The 18,189-nt window shown below is 42.6% G+C and overlaps 1 protein-coding gene across 1 annotated transcript in view; it reads right to left on the reverse strand.

The window, feature by feature from the left end:
• Positions 1-13,318, reverse strand: part of CPM (carboxypeptidase M) — a 115,832-nt gene extending 102,514 nt beyond the window's left edge. The window contains exons 1-2 of the mRNA XM_044277166.1: positions 13,202-13,318; positions 645-804 (exon numbers count right to left, since the gene is read on the reverse strand). Of these exons, the coding sequence (XP_044133101.1) occupies positions 645-804; positions 13,202-13,228 (187 nt within the window). The 5' untranslated portion in view covers positions 13,229-13,318. The remainder of the gene's footprint in view (positions 1-644; positions 805-13,201) is intronic.
• Between the last annotated feature and the right edge of the window lie 4,871 nt (positions 13,319-18,189).

The raw sequence follows: 18,189 nt of genomic DNA on the forward strand, positions 1-18,189 counted from the left end.
CAAGTTATCCCCTATCCACATGACAGGGGATAACTATCACATCTGTGGGGGGAGGCCAGTATCCCCGGCAGCCCCCCTGAAATGAATGGAGCAGCCGGTCAGACATGCGTTCAGCTACTCCATTCATTTCTATGGGAGTTCTAAAGAGTACAGCGCTCAGCTATGTCCAGAATTCCTACAGAGATTAAATAAAAAAATAAATTAAAAAAAAAGATAAAATATATTAACATATATTGAGCAAATGAAGGACAAAGGGACAGGCTTTTGGGCGAACGGAAACTTATAGGTACGTTTACTCATATGTTGGTAACTTTAGGGTAGGATTGGGCTTATGATAGGTCATCAATATCAGATCGATGGGGTCACACCAACCAACCAGCTGCTGCCAGCTCCGTACAATGTGCAGCGGCCGTGCCGGGTTTTTGCAGCCCGGCTCCCATGCTAGTGAATGCCAGCTGAGCTGCAGTAAACCTGGCACGTGAATGGGAGTCCAGCTGCCTTCACACGACACAGCCACTGCAAGTCCTGGCGTGGTGCGAACATAGCCTTATTTAGACAACATTGGACAACCCCTTTAAATAAAAGAATATATATTATTACGCACCTTATCAAGGCAAACAAGGGCAGAAATGAAGTGATCTTACCTTCCACTGACTTCCCGATACTGTGAAGATATGTGATTGATGGGTATTTTGCACTGAAGTTCTTCAGAACAGTTTCTAACTGTTGGGAATTGTGGTAGGTAAAATCTAGACTTTGTGCAAAGAGAGGGAGAATCCTCAGCCACATGAGGGACACAGCAGCCTGTAACAGACAGGTGACAGTAATTGATCACAATTGTTATTCTTAGAATCTAACTACTCATTGACTGATGACATCTTAAATTGCAATTTCCCAGTCAGGTGCTCTACGAGTCTATGGTGTATCTACTCTGTAAGCCAATAATGGAGGTTCACTTTAAATAAGGCCTAGTTCAGACTATAGTGAATTACGTCCCCGTGCGATCCAGACTGCACTAGCATAGCACAGCCAAATGACAATTCACACTTCTGTTTTTAGGTCCATGCCAAGAAACTTGCAGCATGCACCAAAACAGGAGTACCTGGATGCCAAATGTCCATGTAAATTGGATTGGCCAGCTGAATCAGGCCAAAGTCAAAGACTGTGAGTCCCATGCAGGTGAGTGAAGTTCTTTAACCCTTTAACTGGCTAAAATAGGAATAAGTGAGATATTGGGCACAATAAAATAACATTTTGATTATGATATAGCCATGCACTCTGCAGAACTATGAGCATCGGGTCTGCATGGCAGTGCATGGAAGCATGGGCATCCACAGACTGTGTGTTAGGAGAACACCTCTGTACATATGAAATCTGATGGAGTATGCCAAAATACTTTTTTAGATTCAAAGGTGGGGCCTGCACCGATCCCTAGAAAAGAACCCCCGAAGTGAAAAGTAAACAGCCATGCAAATACGGCTGCCCTCCATTTATTTCTGTGGGAGTGCTGGCTCTGTTTTTTTCCAGCTGTCCCGTAGAGGTGAATGAAGCAGTGCCTACACTTGCTCAGTGCACTCTCCATTTCTATAGGACTTCCGAAAATAGCCAGGCACGCTTGCTCTGCTATTTTCAAAACTCTCAAAGAAGTGAATAGAGAGCATGCCGCGCATGCGAGGTCCACTCTCGTTCACTTTGGGGGCCCTGTTCTCGACACAGGAAGGATCCCAGAGGTGGGACCCACACCTGACATTGGTGACATATCCTAGTCTAGAGTCCAACAATTATAAAAAGTGTATGCTATTTTCCATTCATACCAATTATAAATACTATTGGTTCTAACTGAAATCTCTAAAATACAGAGAAATAGAAATAAACTAGATAAATAATCTTTGGATCACAGACTCCCAAAGAAGAAATTTGTCCTCATCTTCATTAACCCCTTAAGGACCGGGCTCATTTTCACCTTAAGGACCAAGCCATTTTTTGCAAATTTGACCAGTGTCACTTTATGTGGTGATAACTTTAAAACGCTTTGACTTATCCAGGCCATTCTGAGATTGTTTTTTCGTCACATAATGTACTTCATGACACTGGTAAAATGGAGTAAAAAAAATAATTCTTTTTTATTCTTAAAAAAAATACAAAATTTATCAAAATTTTTAAAAAATTTGCAAATGTTTAAGTTCCAATTTCTCTACAGGGTGGGCCATTTATATGGATACACCTTAATAAAATAGGAATGGTTGGTGATATTAACTTCCTGTTTGTGGCACATTAGTATATGTGAGGAGGGAAACTTTTCAAGATGGGTGGTGACCATGGCGGACATTTTGAATCCAACTTTAGTTTTTTCAATAGGAAGAGGGTCATGTGACACATCAAACTTATTGGGAATTTCACAAGAAAAACAATGGTGTGCTTGGTTTTAACGTAACTTTATTCTTTCATGAGTTATTTACAAGTTTCTTACCACTTATAAAATGTGTTCAATGTGCTGCCCATTGTGTTGGATTGTCAATGCAACCCTCTTCTCCCACTCTTCACACACTGATAGCAACACCGCCGGAAAAATGCTAGCACAGGCTTCCAGTATCCGTAGTTTCAAGTGCTGCACATCTTGTATCTTCACAGCATAGACAATTGCCTTCAGATGACCCCAAAGATAAAAGTCTAAGGGGGTCAGATCGGGAGACCTTGGGGGCCATTCAACTGGTGTTGCTATCAGTGTGTGAAGAGTGGGAGAAGAGGGTTGCATTGACAATCCAACAATGGAATTCCCAATAAGTTTGATGTGTCACATGACCCTCTTCCTATTGAAAAAACTAAAGTTGGATTCAAAATGGCCGCCATAGTCACCACCCATCTTGAAAAGTTTCCCCCCTCACATATACTAATATGCCACAAACAGGAAGTTAATATCACCAACCATTCGCATTTTATTAAGGTGTATCCATATAAATGGCCCACCCTGTACTTCTATAATACATAGTAATACCTACAAAAATAGTTATTACTTTACATTCCCCATATGTCTACTTCATGTTTGGATCATTTTGGGAATGATATTTTATTTTTTGCGGATGTTACAAGGTTTAGAAGTAAATCTTGAAATTTCTCAGAAATTTTCAAAAACCAACTTTAAGGACCAGTTCAGGTCTGATGTCACTTTGTGAAGCTTACATGATAGAAACCACCCAAAAATGACCCCATTCTATAAACTAAACTCCTCAAGGTATTCAAAACTGATTTTACAAATGTTGTTAACCCTTTAGGTGTTCCACAAGAGTTATTGGCAAATAGAGATTACATTTCTGAATTGAAATTTTTTGGCAAATTTTCCATTTTGATCAAATTTTACCAGTAACAAAGCAAGGGTTAACAGTCAAACAAAACTCAATATTTATGTCCCCGATTCTGTAGTTTACAGAAACACCCCATATGTGGTCGTAAACCGCTGTACAGGCACACGGCAGGGCGCAGAAGTAAAGGAATGCCATGCGGTTTTTGGAAGGCAGATTTTGCTAGACTGTTTTTTTTTTTACATCATGTCCCATTTGAAGCCCCCCTGATGCACCCCTAGAGTAGAAACTCCCAAAAAGTGACCCCATTTTAGAAACTACTAGTTTATGGTACATATGATTTTTGGTTTCTCTATATTACACTTATTGTGAGGCAAGGTAACAAGAAATAGCTTTTTTGGCACTTTTTTTTGTTATTTACAACATTCATCTGACAGGTTAGATCAGGTGGTATTTTTATAGAGCAGGTTGTCACGGACGCGGCGATACCTAATATGTATACAATTTTTTTATTTATGCAAGTTTTACACAATGATTTCATTTTTGAAACCAAAAAAAAAAAAAAAGCATGTTTTAGTGTCTCCATTGTCTGAGAGCCATATTTTTTTCAGTTTTTGGGCGATTATCTAAGGTAGGGTCTCATTTTTTGCGGGATGAGATGACAGTTTGATTGGCACTATTTTGGGGTGCATATGACTTTTTGATTGCTTGCCATTACACTTTTTGTGATGTAAGGTGACAAAAAAATTGTTTATTTAGCACAGTTTTTATTTGTTATTTTTTACAGTGTTCACCTGAGGGGTTAGGTCATGTGATATGTTTATAGAGCTGGTCGATACGGACGCAACGATACCTAATATGTCTTTTCCCTATTTTTTTTTTACTTTATTTTTGGAAAATGACGCTATATTTTTCAATTTTATTAACTTTTTTTTCACTTTATTTTTTGTCCCACTATGGGACTTCAACATTACAGGGTCTGATCCTTGTTTCAATACATCTGTATTGTGCTGTATTCAACTGTTAGTGTCTTACACTGTAAGACACTAACAGTTGCCTAGGAGACCCAGCCTGGGAGCTGGGCCTATTAGGCTTCCGTAGTTAACAGGCCCCAAGCTTCGGAATGGCTTGGGGCTGCCATGGCAACCATAGAGTCCCCGCCACAGCACAGCGGGAACTCGATCCATCAGGTCAGGGAGTGCAAGCCTCCGATATGCCGCGGTCAGCGCTGGCCGCGGCATATGAGGGGTTAATCCACCGGCATTGGCGTTATCGCCGATGCTGCTGCTGACCGCGGGGGACGCACACGGGGGGGGGGAAAGAATGACTCCAGGACGAGATAGCTCGTCCTCAAACGCCGGCACTTAGCGCTCGAGGACGAGCTATCTCGTCCTGGGTCGTTAAGGTGTTAAAGGGAATCTGTCACCAGGATCTTAGCTTATTATCTACAGTCATACATGTGTAGTACTGCAGAGTCCAGATCACAATTTTTTATTCTGCTGATGCTCCCTGTTCCTCCACCGTCAGCACTAAAAGCTGTGCTTAAATGCAAAGTCTGGACTGCTGTGCTAATATAATAGAGAGGACAATGTGCACATGCACAGCGGTCCTGACAATGTATTTCAGAGCAGCTCTGTGCGGGGGAATGAGGGGGGGGGGGGCAGTAAAATAATTTAGAGATTTCGGTATTAGAGGAAGAAACTCACTCTAGTACCTCCCTGCTCAGGGAGGTACTAGAGTGAGTTTCTTCCTTGAGGCCACTCTAATAACGGACTGTATGGATACCTCTGACGTCCTTCTCCGTCTCCCATGAATCTCGGAGGAAGGACCTACCTGCTACATGTGACCTCCTCCTGTTTCAACCCTTAAACACGCGGCTGCTAAGTGAGGCCCATAAGAAATTGGTAAGAATTTTCCATTTTTTACGTGTGTTCCTTAAACTACTTCAAGGGATCCAGACACTAGGGATCACTTGGTCCTTCCATCATAGGTCTTTGTGACAAGCTCCATAGGCCTGGGAAGGGCGATACCTGTGTTGGTGTGCAGCATTACTTACGCTGTGTTAAACCAACAAACCTCCCCTCTGTAGGGGTTATGTCTGTTTTGTTGTGTATTTTTTGTTTGTAAGGGGTCTCTTACTCCCCACCTTGGGAGAATAGATTTAGTAAAAGTCAAGTTTTAAATTGTTACTGCTCCCCTTCTTTTCATTTTCTCTTACTTCTCTGAGCGGTACCCAGGTGATCTGCCCCCGCAGTCAAATATCCTGGGAGGACACTTTATTTTTCATGTAATGAGTCTAAGACATAAGTCCATCAAGTTCAACCAAGGGATAGGTGGGGATGCGAATCCCAGAAGGAAGTGAGACTTGCATTTCTACACGGTTTCATAAACATTAATGTTGTTTATTTTTAAGAAGTTATCTAAACCCTTTTTAAAACTGTCCACTGTTCCTGCTGTGACCATGTCCTGAGGAAGTCTATTCCACAGATTCACAGTTCTTACAGTAAAGAAGCTTTGACGCTTCTAGAGACTGAACTTTTTCTTCTCCAGTCGGAGGCAGTGCCCCCTTGTCTTTTGAGGGCATTTTACATGGAACAGTTTTTCACAGTATTTTTTGTATGGCCCATTTATATATTTGTATCGGTTAATCATGTCCCCCCTTAGATGTCTCTTCTCAAGACTGAATAAAGTCAATTATTTTAATCTTTCTTCATAACTAAGACCCTCAATGCCCCTTATCAGTTTAGTCACTCTCCTCTTTACTTTTTCCAGCTGCAGTGCATCCTTTCCATGGACTGGTGCCCAGAACTGAACTGCATATTCCAGATGAGGCCGCACCAACGCTTTATTAAAGGGCTTCTGTCACCCCACTAAAGTCATTTTTTTTTTTGGGCTAGTTACATTCCTTATAGTGCGATATATGAGAATATAATGTTGTTACTTACTTTCATTCGGCCGTTTCTTATAAAAATGACATCCGATGACATCACCGAAAGAGAAGACGTCATCGGCGCAGGCGCACTGAGGGAGTTCTGAGGAGACGAGTCTCCTCATCTCAGAGCGCCTGCGCTGAATGAACAGAGGCGCGCGATTTTTAAAATGCTGACAGGGCCGGCCGGAGGAGGAGATCGCGGCTGGCCCTGTCAATCAACACGACGAGGGGGCGGTTTTTTGCGGCGGCTACCAGCAAGTAGACGCCCTACTTGCTGGTAGAGACCTGATTTGCATATTATAAAACTTCGTTTTTATAAGAAACGGCCGAATGAAAGTAAGTAACAACATTATATTCTCATATATCGCACTATAAGGAATGTAACTAGCCCAAAAAAATAATAATATGACTTTAGTGGGGTGACAGAAGCCCTTTAAGTGGCAAAAATACATCCCTGCCCCGCGAGTCCATGCCTCGTTTAATGCATGACAATATACTGGTGGCCTTAGAAGCAGACGATTTACAGCATACAATGTCATTTAATCTACCATCTACAAGGACACCGAAATCCTTCTCTATAAGTGACTCTCCCAGTGTTACATCCCCTAGGACATATGATGCACGGAGATTATTACTACCAAGATGCATAACTTTACATTTATCCACAGTGAACCTCATTTGCCAAGTTGATGCCCAATCACTCAGTGTTCAAGTCAGCTTGTAGTTTATGGACATCTTCCATGGACTGTACAGTTCTACATAGCTTAGTGTCATCTGCAAAAATAGAAATGGTGCTATTAATCCTGTCCTCGATATCATTGATAAATAAAATAATAGAGGGCCCAGCACTGAACCTTGGGGTACACCACTTATAATCCGGGACCATTCTGAATAGGAATCATTGACCACAACTCCCTGGACATGGGCCTTCAGCCAGTTTTCAATCCAATTACAAACTATACTTTCTAAGCCTATAATTACCTGTGAAGGAACTAGATCCTTTTTTGAATATGGGCACCAGATTTGCCTTGTGCCAATCACTTGGCCCGGTACCATTACCTAGAGAATCTTTAAAAATCTATTATATATATATATTTATAATCTATATATTTATCGGCTAATATAATAATTACTTATATATCTGTATATCAGTTGCATCCAGCTCCCGGCCTAGAATAGCTCGCCGGACGCAACTGATATACAGTCAGGTCCATAAATATTGGGACATCAACACAATTCTAACATTTTTGGCTCTATACACCACCACAATGGATTTGAAATGAAACAAACAAGATGTACTTTAACTGCAGACTGTCAGCTTTAATTTGAGGGCATTTACATCCAAATCAGGTGAACGGGGTAGGAATTACAACAGTTTGCATATGTGCCTCCCACTTGTTAAGGGACCAAAAGTAATGGGGCATAATAATCAGACTTTTACTTTTTAATACTTGGGTGCAAATCCTTTGTAGTCAATTACAGCCTGAAGTCTGGAACGCATAGACATCACCAGATGCTGGGTTTCATCCCTGGTGATGCTCTGCCAGGCCTCTACTGCAAATGTCTTCAGTTCCTGCTTGTTCTTGGGGCATTTTCCCTTCAGTTTTGTCTTTAGCAAGTGAAATGCATGCTCAATCGCATTCAGGTCAGGTGATTGACTTGGGCATTGCATAACATTCCACTTCTTTCCCTTTGGTTGCTTTTGCAGTATGCTTTGGGTCATTGTCCATCTGCACTGTGAAGCGCCGTCCAATGAGTTCTGAAGCATTTGGCTGAATATGAGCAGAGAATATTGCCCGAAACACTTCAGAATTCATCCTGCTGCTTTTGTCAGCAGTCACATCATCAATAAATACTAGAGAACCAGTTCCATTGGCAGCCAAACAAGCCCACGCCATGACAATACCACCATGCTTCACAGATTAGGTGGTATGCTTAGGATCATGAGCAGTTCCTTTCCTTCTCCATACTCTTCTCTTCCCATCACTCTGGTACAAGTTGATCTTGGTCTCATCTGTCCATAGGATGTTGTTCCAGAACTGTGAAGGCTTTTTTAGATGTCGTTTGGCAAACTCTAATCTGGCCTTCCTGTTTTTGAGGCTCACCAATGGTTTGCATCTTGTGGTGAACCCTCTGTATTCACTCTGGTAAAGTCTTCTCTTGATTGTTTTCTTTGACACACATACACCCACCTCCTGGAGAGTGTTCTTGATCTGGCCAACTGTTGTGAAGGGCGTTTTCTTCACCAGGGAAATAATTCTTCCGTCATCCACCACAGTTGTTTTCCGTGGTCTCCCGGGTCTTTTGGTGTTGCTGAGCTCACCGATGCGTTCCTTCTTTTTAACCCCTTCCCGACTGCAATCAGTCTATATACGTGCTATTTGCACATGCCCCGTGCAGATAGCATGTGTATAGACGTCAGGCAGCTCTTTAATCCAAGCGCTGTAAAGCGCTTGGATTAAAGCTTCTGCCCCTGCCTTGCTGCTGTCACGGACACCATACAGTGCAGTAATGCCGGCAAGGGACCAATCAGACTAACCAATCGGATCGCGGCAGTGAAAAAATGCCTGTTCCATGCCTCTGATCTGCACTCTGCAGATCAGAGCCTGAAATCAGGTAGAGTCCTCGTGCCCCTGATCTGTGCCCCCTTCCTGTGCGCCGCCAACAAAAAAAAAAAAAACAATTTTTGTCACCTTACATCACAAAAAAATGCAACAGCAAGCGATCAAAAAGGCTTATGACCCCAAAAATAGTACCACATCCTGCAAAAAATTATACCCTAGTTAAGACAATCGCCAAAAAAAAAAAAAAACATATCTAAGGCCTCTTTCACACGACCGTTTTTTTTTTCCGTTTTGCGGGCCGTTTTTTGCGGTCCGTATACGGAACCATTCATTTCAATGGTTCCGCAAAAAAAACGGAATGTACTCCGTGTGCATTCCGTTTCCGTATTTCCGTTTTTCCGTTCCGTTTAAAGATAGAACATGTCCTATATTTGGCCGCAAATCACGTTCCGTGGCTCCATTAAAGTCTATGGGTCCGCAAAAAAAAACGGAATGCATACGGAAATGCATCCGTATGTCTTCCGTATCCGTTCAGTTTTTTGCGGAACCATCTATTGAAAATGTTATGCCCAGCCCAATTTTTAATATGAAATTACTGTATACTGTATTTGCCATACGGAAAAACGGAACGGAACAACGGAACGGAAACGGAACCACAACGGAAGCAAAAAACGGAACAACGGATCCGTGAAAAACGGACCGCAAAACACTGAAATGGACATACTGTCGTGTGAAAGAGGCCTAAAACATCATTTTTGGGGCTTCAGAAATGCTATTGTGTAAAACTTCAATAAATAAGAAAAAGTATCCATATTAGGTATTGCCACATCCGTAATGATCTGCTCTTAAAAAAATGTCACATGACCTAACCCCTCAGATGAACGCTGTAAAAATTAATAAATACTGTTCCAAAACAGCCAATTTTTTTTGGTCACCTTGCCCCATAAAGTGTAATAATGAATGATCAAAAATCCTATGTACCCAAAAATGGTACCAATAAAAACCTCAACTCTTTCTGCAAAAGACGAGCCCCTGCACAAGACGATCGGCAGAAAAATAAAAAAAATATATGGCGTTCAGAAAATGGACACACAAAAACATAATTTCTTTTTCAAAAATGCTTTATTATGTAAAACTGAAACATAATGTAGATGTGACGTGATCGGCGCAGGCGCATTGAGGATGGAGCGGCCGAGCGAGTGGCCGCCTCTCAGTGCGCCTGCGCAGATTGAAGAGAGGTACGGCCGCGGCGCAGGCGCCAGATATTGAATCAAAACAGGCAGAGCCAGCAGAGAAAGGGCCAGCGGATGGGATCTGTCAATCAACAAGCAGAGGGGGCGTCATTACCATCGGAGGATGCAGCTGCTACCAGCAAGTAGCCGCCCTACTTGCTGGTAGCAAGGTAATTTACATATTTCAAAAATCGATTTTTAACAAATTCTACTGAACGAAAATCATTAATTAGCTTATGTATGATGAGATCGCAGTGTAGGGATTATTAGTAAAGAAAAAAAAAAAAAACGGTTTAATGGGGTGACAGAAGCCCTTTAATATCTATCTATTGATTTATCTAATACCTACTTATATAATCTATCAAATTAATATCTGTCTATTAATCAAACCATCGGCCAGTATAATAATTACTTATATATCTGTTTCCCATTATCCATGAGATAGAGATATATATATATATATATATATATATATATATATATATATACAGACGTGGACAAAATTGTTGGTACCCTTTGGTCAATGAAAGAAAAAGTCACAATGGTCACAGAAATAACTTTAATCTGACAAAAGTAATAATAAATTAAAATTCTATAAATGTTAACCAATGAAAGTCAGACATTGTTTTTCAACCATGCTTCAACAGAATTATGTAAAAAAATAAACTCATGAAACAGGCATGGACAAAAATGATGGTACCCCTAGAAAACACAGAACATAATGTGACCAAAGGGACATGTTAATTCAAGGTGTGTCCACTAATTAGCATCACAGGTGTCTACAACCTTGTAATCAGCCATTGGGCCTATATATATGGCTCCAGGTAATCACTGTGTTGTTTGGTGATATGGTGTGTACCACACTCGACATGGACCAGAGGAAGCAAAGGAAAGAGCTGTCTCAAGAGATCAGAAAGAAAATTATAGACAAGCATGTTAAAGGTAAAGGCTATAAGACCATCTCCAAGCAACTAGATGTTCCTGTGAGTACAGTTGCACATATTATTCATAAGTTTAAGATCCATGGGACTGTAGCCAACCTCCCTGGACGTGGCCGCAGGAGGAAAATTGATGACAAATCTAAGAGACGGATAATCCGAATGGTAACAAAAGAGCCTAGAAAGACTTCTAAAGAGATTCAAGGTGAACTTCATGCTCAAGGAACATCAGTGTCAGATCGCACCATCCGTCGTTGTTTGAGCCAAAGTGGACTACATGGGAGACGACCAAGGAGGACACCATTGTTGAAAACGAATCATAAAAAAGCAAGACTGGAATATGCCAAACTACATGTTGACAAGCCACAAAGCTTCTGGGAGAATGTCCTGTGGACAGATGAGACAAAAATCGAAGTTTTTGCCAAGGCACATCAGCTGTATGTTCACAGACGAAAAAATGAAGCATATCAAGAAAAGAACACTGTCCCTACTGTGAAACATGGAGGAGGCTCTGTTATGTTCTGGGGCTGCTTTGCTGCGTCTGGCACAGGGTGTCTTGAATCTGTGCAGGGTACAATGAAATCTCAAGACTATCAAGGAATTCTAGAGAGAAATGTACTAGCCAGTGTCAGAAAGCTTGGTCTCAGTCGCAGGTCATGGGTCTTGCAACAGGACAATGACCCAAAACACACCGCTAAAAACACCCAAGAATGGCTAAGAGGAAAAAATTGGACTATTCTAAAGTGGCCTTCTATGAGCCCTGACCTCAATCCTATTGAGCATCTTTGGAAGGAGCTGAAACATGCAGTCTGGAAAAGGCACCCTTCAAACCGGACACAACTGGAGCAGTTTGCTCATGAGGAGTGGGCCAAAATACCTGCTGAGAGGTGCAGATGTCTCATTGACAGTTACAGGAAGCGTTTGATTGCAGTGATTGCCTCAAAAGGTTGCGCAACAAAATATTAAGTTAGGGGTACCATCATTTTTGTCCATGCCTGTTTCATGAGTTTATTTTTTTACATAATTCTGTTGAAGCATGGTTGAAAAACAATGTCTGACTTTCATTGGTTAACATTTATAGAATTTTAATTTATTATTACTTTTGTCAGATTAAAGTTATTTCTGTGACCATTGTGACTTTTTCTTTCATTGACCAAAGGGTACCAACAATTTTGTCCACGTCTGTATATATATATGTGATGAAAAAACTATTGGCAACACCACCATAATAGGGAAAGAAGGGTGCAAAGTCCAAGAATGGTGACTGAAGCTTACCCACTTGTAGACAGCAAAAAAATAAATAAAAAAATTATAATAATCGGACTGCACTCCAAACGGTTCTTCAGTAAAACAGTAAGGGCTGTATCACATGAGCGGATGCCGTGCGTGACATCCGCTCCATGAATGACAGCCAAGACCTAATGCGGACAGCAGAAGCACGGAGCATTAACATGACTGATAATGGTCTGTGCCTCTCTGTAACCTCTTTACTGCGAAATCACAGCGAGATAAAGTTGTCACTGTGACTGTGATTTCGTAGTAAAGAGATCACAGAGAGGCACGGAGCATTATCAGTCATGTTACTGCTCCGTGCCTCTGCAGTCTGCATCAGGTCTTGGCTGTAATTCACGGAGCGGATGTCACGCACGGCATCCGCTCGTGTGAAACAGCCCTAAGTTGTTTTTATTCACCCATGTGGTGGCAATAAGCGACGTTTTGGCTTACATGAGCCTTTCTCAAGCCAAAGAAAGGCCTGAGAAAGGCTATATAATGTATCTAGCTAATATAATAACTCATCTATCTATATACTCTAATATCTGTATATTTATCAAACTATCTAATATCATCATATATCTATATTTACCCATTATCTATCTGCAGCATTTGTGTAATATATATATATAAATGACACATATCTATATAATCTAATTAATATCTATTTATCAAACTATTACCTTTCAGTCTAAAATCATTTATATAACTATTTACATTATTTATCTAATATATTTCTAATCAATCATCTAAAATAAATCTAATTAAATATAATTAGGCACCTCTCCAATATCTATGTATCCATCTATTGCTCAGCCTACCACACAGCAGCGCATTGTACGTGCCCCCTACAGGTAATGTGCGCTCCCCAGGTGACAAGTAACTTCTAAGCACAGTGCCGATTCCTAGAAAGTTGCGAGTGTCCAGTGAGCGCAGTCTACAGGGCGCTAGAAGAGGTCGGTACCGTTAGCCGGGTCCCCGGGAGCATCATCTTCAGGCAGGCGCTGTCCAGACGCTTTCCTCGGTGCCCGTAGTTCCGTGCAGCGGCCGCTCTCCCAGTTACCTCCCGCTTCCTTACTGCTTCCTGGGACGCTCTGAACTAGCGCCGCCTAGCGAACCTTTTATATACTGCTCTCTGGATGCCTGTGACCCTCTCTGACCAAATAGTTCCCTAGGGTTGGGTGTCAAGCAGCCAGTTATGTGAATGAGGGGTGGATCTCACAGATATACAGGAAGCAGGATGACTGATGACAAGTCGCTGGAAACACAACATGTATGTTTCAACTTGTTTTAAAAGGGGCAGTACAGGTCTATGAATGTCTAGAGAGCATGTACCTGATGTGTGCTGACTACTACTACTAACATCCTCCCCACATTCTAACGTATGGATTCCCTGCCCACTGATGTAAATCATTTTTGACTGGAAGATGTATACATGACAGTGAGATCTTCCTGGAGAAAATATAATAACAGGGTCCATAAAATGGGACTCCCACTGCTGCCCAAAGAAGGAAGGGAAGATGGTTGGGAATCGGGGTTGTCCACCCTCTGAATTCTTGGACAGTCCCGGATGCCTCTGTGAATTATTTAAACTGAAGTAATTTGTACAGTTTATTATAATTGTAATTATTATCGTTTTATAGTGATACTAGACCTTGAGCCTGTTACAATAATGGTGTCACGGTCTTTGTTGTGCACCGTGACACATTTGCCATACATGCTGGTTGCCAGGGGCAACGCGTTATTGCTGCAGCATGTATGGACTTTGCTCCCCTTCTCCTGGTTCCTCCCCTATCTAGTGCTGGAGGGGTTAACTTCCTGGCTGGGATTGGCCACAGGTTTTATCACCTGTGGCTTCCAGGCTGGATTCGGTTGTACTCCAGCCTTTGTTGGTGCTGGAGCTTTGCTCCTTTCCTGGGTGTTTTATCTGCCATCCTTGAAGGCCACCTAGTGGGACATTGATGTCTCTCCGATGTCTACCTTCCCTTTACTATCCTTGCATATGTTTGGTGATTTTTATGTATGGGTGATTGTTGTCTTGTCTAGTTGTTGTTACATGCCTGGTTTGTTGGTGTTTGTAGTCCAACATGTTTGCTAGACATGTTTCCTGTGAGTTGTGCCTCCGGGGGTCTCAGGGTTCCCCCGAGGGGGAACCACAAGCCTGTATGCAGCGCTGCCTGGGGCCAGCGTGCATCTTGCTGCATGGGGGTCCAGGTAGTAACTGGTGTGCTGGATACCTGTGTGTGTTGTTGGTACGGTATCCTGTTTGGTGTGTGGGCCCCAGTACTTATGCTCGGGTTCTAGTCATGGTGGCAGCGGCAGGTAAGTGTGTTGTTCTGTGTTCTTACCTGCCGATCGAGTTTCTGTTTATGGTCTCCGCTTTCCTTGCAACTAGGCCGGAGGAGACTCCTGTTTATCCGTGTCTTGGATGAACAGGTCGTCTCTGCCCCTTCCCTATTATAAGGGATTATCAGGGCGACTCAGGGTCTGAGGTTCTTGGTATGAGCTGTCCTACCACCCAGGTCCGCTCATATGGTGAGAAGTTAGGGCGAGGATTAGGGAAGCATTAGGAGGTGACCTGCTCCCTGTCCTCGGTGTCCTGGCTTAGTTGTCTTCCCGTTCACCCTCCTCTTTGTACGGTGGGGAGTTTCCCCCATTCCCCACCGTGACAAACGATCGCTAGAACAGTAGTGCATAAACATTAGTAGGAACAATCTATATTAAATGGCAAGGGAACTTGACCACACTGACTGGTGGCTGTGGCTGAGACTGCTGACGCTGACTTGTGGCTGAGACTGCTGGCATTGACTGGTGGCCGAGACTGGTGGCTGTGGCTGAGATTGCTGGCTGTGGCTTGTGGTTGAGACTGCTGGCGCTGAGTGCTGGCTGAGACGTCTGACTGCGGCTGGTGTCTGAGACTGCTGGCACTGATTGGTGGCTGAGACTACTGGCTGCGGCTGAGACTGCTGGCCTTGATCGCTTTGTATTGCACTTTTTGTGATGTAAGGTGATAAAATATTGCTTTTTTGGCACATTTTCTATCTTATTTTTTTACGGCGTTCACCAGACGGGTTGGGTCACATGCTATTTTTATAGAGCAGGTCGTTACGGACATGACGATACCTAATATGTGCATTTTTGTTACTTTATTTTATACAGTTCGTTTTTGTGTCTCCATTTTCTGAAAGCCATATTTTTTTTATATATTTTTTGGACTATTGGCTTATGAAGAGGCTCATTTTTTGTGGGATGAGGTCACAGTTTAATTGGTGCTAATTTTGGATACATATTACTTTTTTGATCACTTTTTATACAATTTTTTGGGGAAGTGCGGTGGGCAAAATTGCAATTCCATCATATTTTTATTTATTTTTTATGGTGTTCACCATGCGGTAAGGCTACACGCCTACGACCGTATGTGTTTTGCGGTCCGCAAAAAAAAAAAAACGGTTGACATCCGTATGCCATTTGTTTGTGTTTTTTTGCCGATTCATTGTAACAATGCCTAAAACAACAAGGAAAAGAATAGGACACTTCTTTTTTGCGGGGCTATGGAACGGACATACTGATGCGGACAGCACACACACATTTCACCCATTGAAATGAATAGGTCCGCATCCTATCTGCAGAAAAAAAAAAAAAAAAACTGAACAGACACGGAAACAAACAACGTTCGTGTGCATGTAGCCTAAAAGTAACATAATTAGTGTTGAGCGAACTTGTGTTTTAAGTTCGGCATCTAAAGTTCAGGTTCGGGTTATCGAAGTATCCCGTTATGGATTCTAAATTCCGTTATGGTCCATGGTAGCGGAATCCATAACAGGATACTCCGATAACCCGAACCCAAACTTTAGACGCCGAACTTAAAACACAAGTTCGCTCAACACTAAACATGATCCTTTTATAGATCAGGTCCTTACGGACGCGGCGATACCAAACATGTTTATTATTTTTATTTATTTTTACATTTGTAACCAATTATGTGTGGATAGAGGAATTTTTTTTTTTACTTTTTCACTTTTTGAAAAAAAAAAATTGGACCCATACCCACTTGGTTCTTGAAGATCCAGTGGGTCTGATGGCTTACAATACACTGCAGTACACTATCTAGTGTACTGCAGTGTATTGAACTCGCACTAAGGGCTCATGCACATGATCGTATGCATTTTGCGGTCCGCAAAAAACGGATCTGCAAAGAATACGGATGACGTCTGTGTGCCTTCCGTATTTTGCAGAACGGCACAGCTGGCCACTAAGGCTCCATTCACATGTCCGTATAATGTGTCCGCATCTGTTCCGCAAATTACGGAACGGGTGCGGACTCATTCATTCTCTATGGGGACGGAATGAATGCGGAGAGCACACTATGTGCTCTCCGCATCCACATTTCCGGAGCGCGCCCACGATCTTCCGGTCCGCGGCTGCGGGAAAATTGTCTGCATTTGCGGAGAAGAATAGGCAGTTCTATGGGGGTGCTGGCCGGGTGTATTGCGGATCCGCAATGCACTACGGACATCTGAATGGACCCTAATAGAACAGTACTATCCTTGTCCATAATGCGGAGAATAGGACATGTTCTATTTTTTGGGCGGAACGTAAATACGGACATGCGGAAACGGAATGCACACGGAGTACCTTCCGTTTTTTTTTTTGCAGACCCATTTAAATGAATGGTTCCGCATACAGTCCACAAAAAAATGGAACGGACACGAAAAGAAAATACGTTTGTGTGCATGAGCCCTAAGGCCTCTTGTACACGACCGTATGGCTTTTTCAGTATTTTGCGGTCCGCAAAAAACACTGATGACGTCCGTGTGCATTTTTTTTTTTTTGCTGAATGGAACAGCTGGCCCCTGATAGAACAGTACTATCCTTGTCCGTTATGCGGACAATAATAGGACATGTTCTATCTTTGAACGGAACGGAAATTCGGAAACTGAGACATAAGGAGTACCTTCCATTTTTTGTTTGCGGATCCATGAACTGAATGTTTCCGTATACGGAACGCAAAAAAAGAACGTAAACTGAACCATTCATTTCAATCGATCTTCAAAAAAAATGGAAGGTACTATGTATGTCTTCTGTTTCCGTTTTTCTGTTCAAAGTTAGAACATGTCCTATTAGGCTCCATTCAGACGTCCGTAGTGCATTACGGATCCGCAAATTGCACCCGGCCGGCACCCCCATAGAAATGCCTATTCTTGTCCGCAGTTGTAGTTGCGGACAAGAATAGGACATGCTCTATTTTTTCCAGAGCTGCGGACCAGAAGATCGGGGGCGCGCTCTGAGAATGCGGATGCGGGCAGCACACTGTGTGCTGTCCGCATCTCTTCCGGTCCCATAAAGAATGAATGGGTCCGTGCAGATCCACAAAACACGGATGGCGCCCGTTTGCCTTCCGGGATTTGCGGAACGGAACAGGAGGCCTATTATATGCCTATTCTTGTTTGCAAAAACAGGCAAGAATAGGATAGGACTCAAAACTTTTGTCGAGCAACGGATGCGGACAGCACACAGAGTGCTGTCCGCATCTTTTGTGGACCCATTGAAATGAATGGTTCCATATACGGAACTCAGAGAACGACCGAATATGGAACGCAAGATACATTCATGTAAGCCCTTATTGTCATCTGCCATCCTGAAAGGCGCGGGGGGGGGGGGGTGCTGCATGAGCCGAGAGAGGAGCGGACGGTGTCGGGGGAACTGTGAACTGTGGCCTCGGAGGTATCTATGGGCAGTCAGGCTGCAGGGAAACTTTTGTGTATCCCTGTGTCCCGATTGGACGCCGCGCATGTCCAGTGCAAAACTGGTGACACACACACGGACACAGCGCACTCACACAGGGATTTTATTATTATAGATTTATAGATTAATATCTAAGCTCTAGACATGTATCATTTATGTCATTTTTATCACTCATTAAGGTTTTCCAATGTGTTTGCAAAAAAAAAA

The sequence above is a fragment of the Bufo gargarizans genome, chromosome 2 (assembly GCF_014858855.1).
Source record: "Bufo gargarizans isolate SCDJY-AF-19 chromosome 2, ASM1485885v1, whole genome shotgun sequence".
Taxonomy (NCBI): domain Eukaryota; kingdom Metazoa; phylum Chordata; class Amphibia; order Anura; family Bufonidae; genus Bufo; species Bufo gargarizans.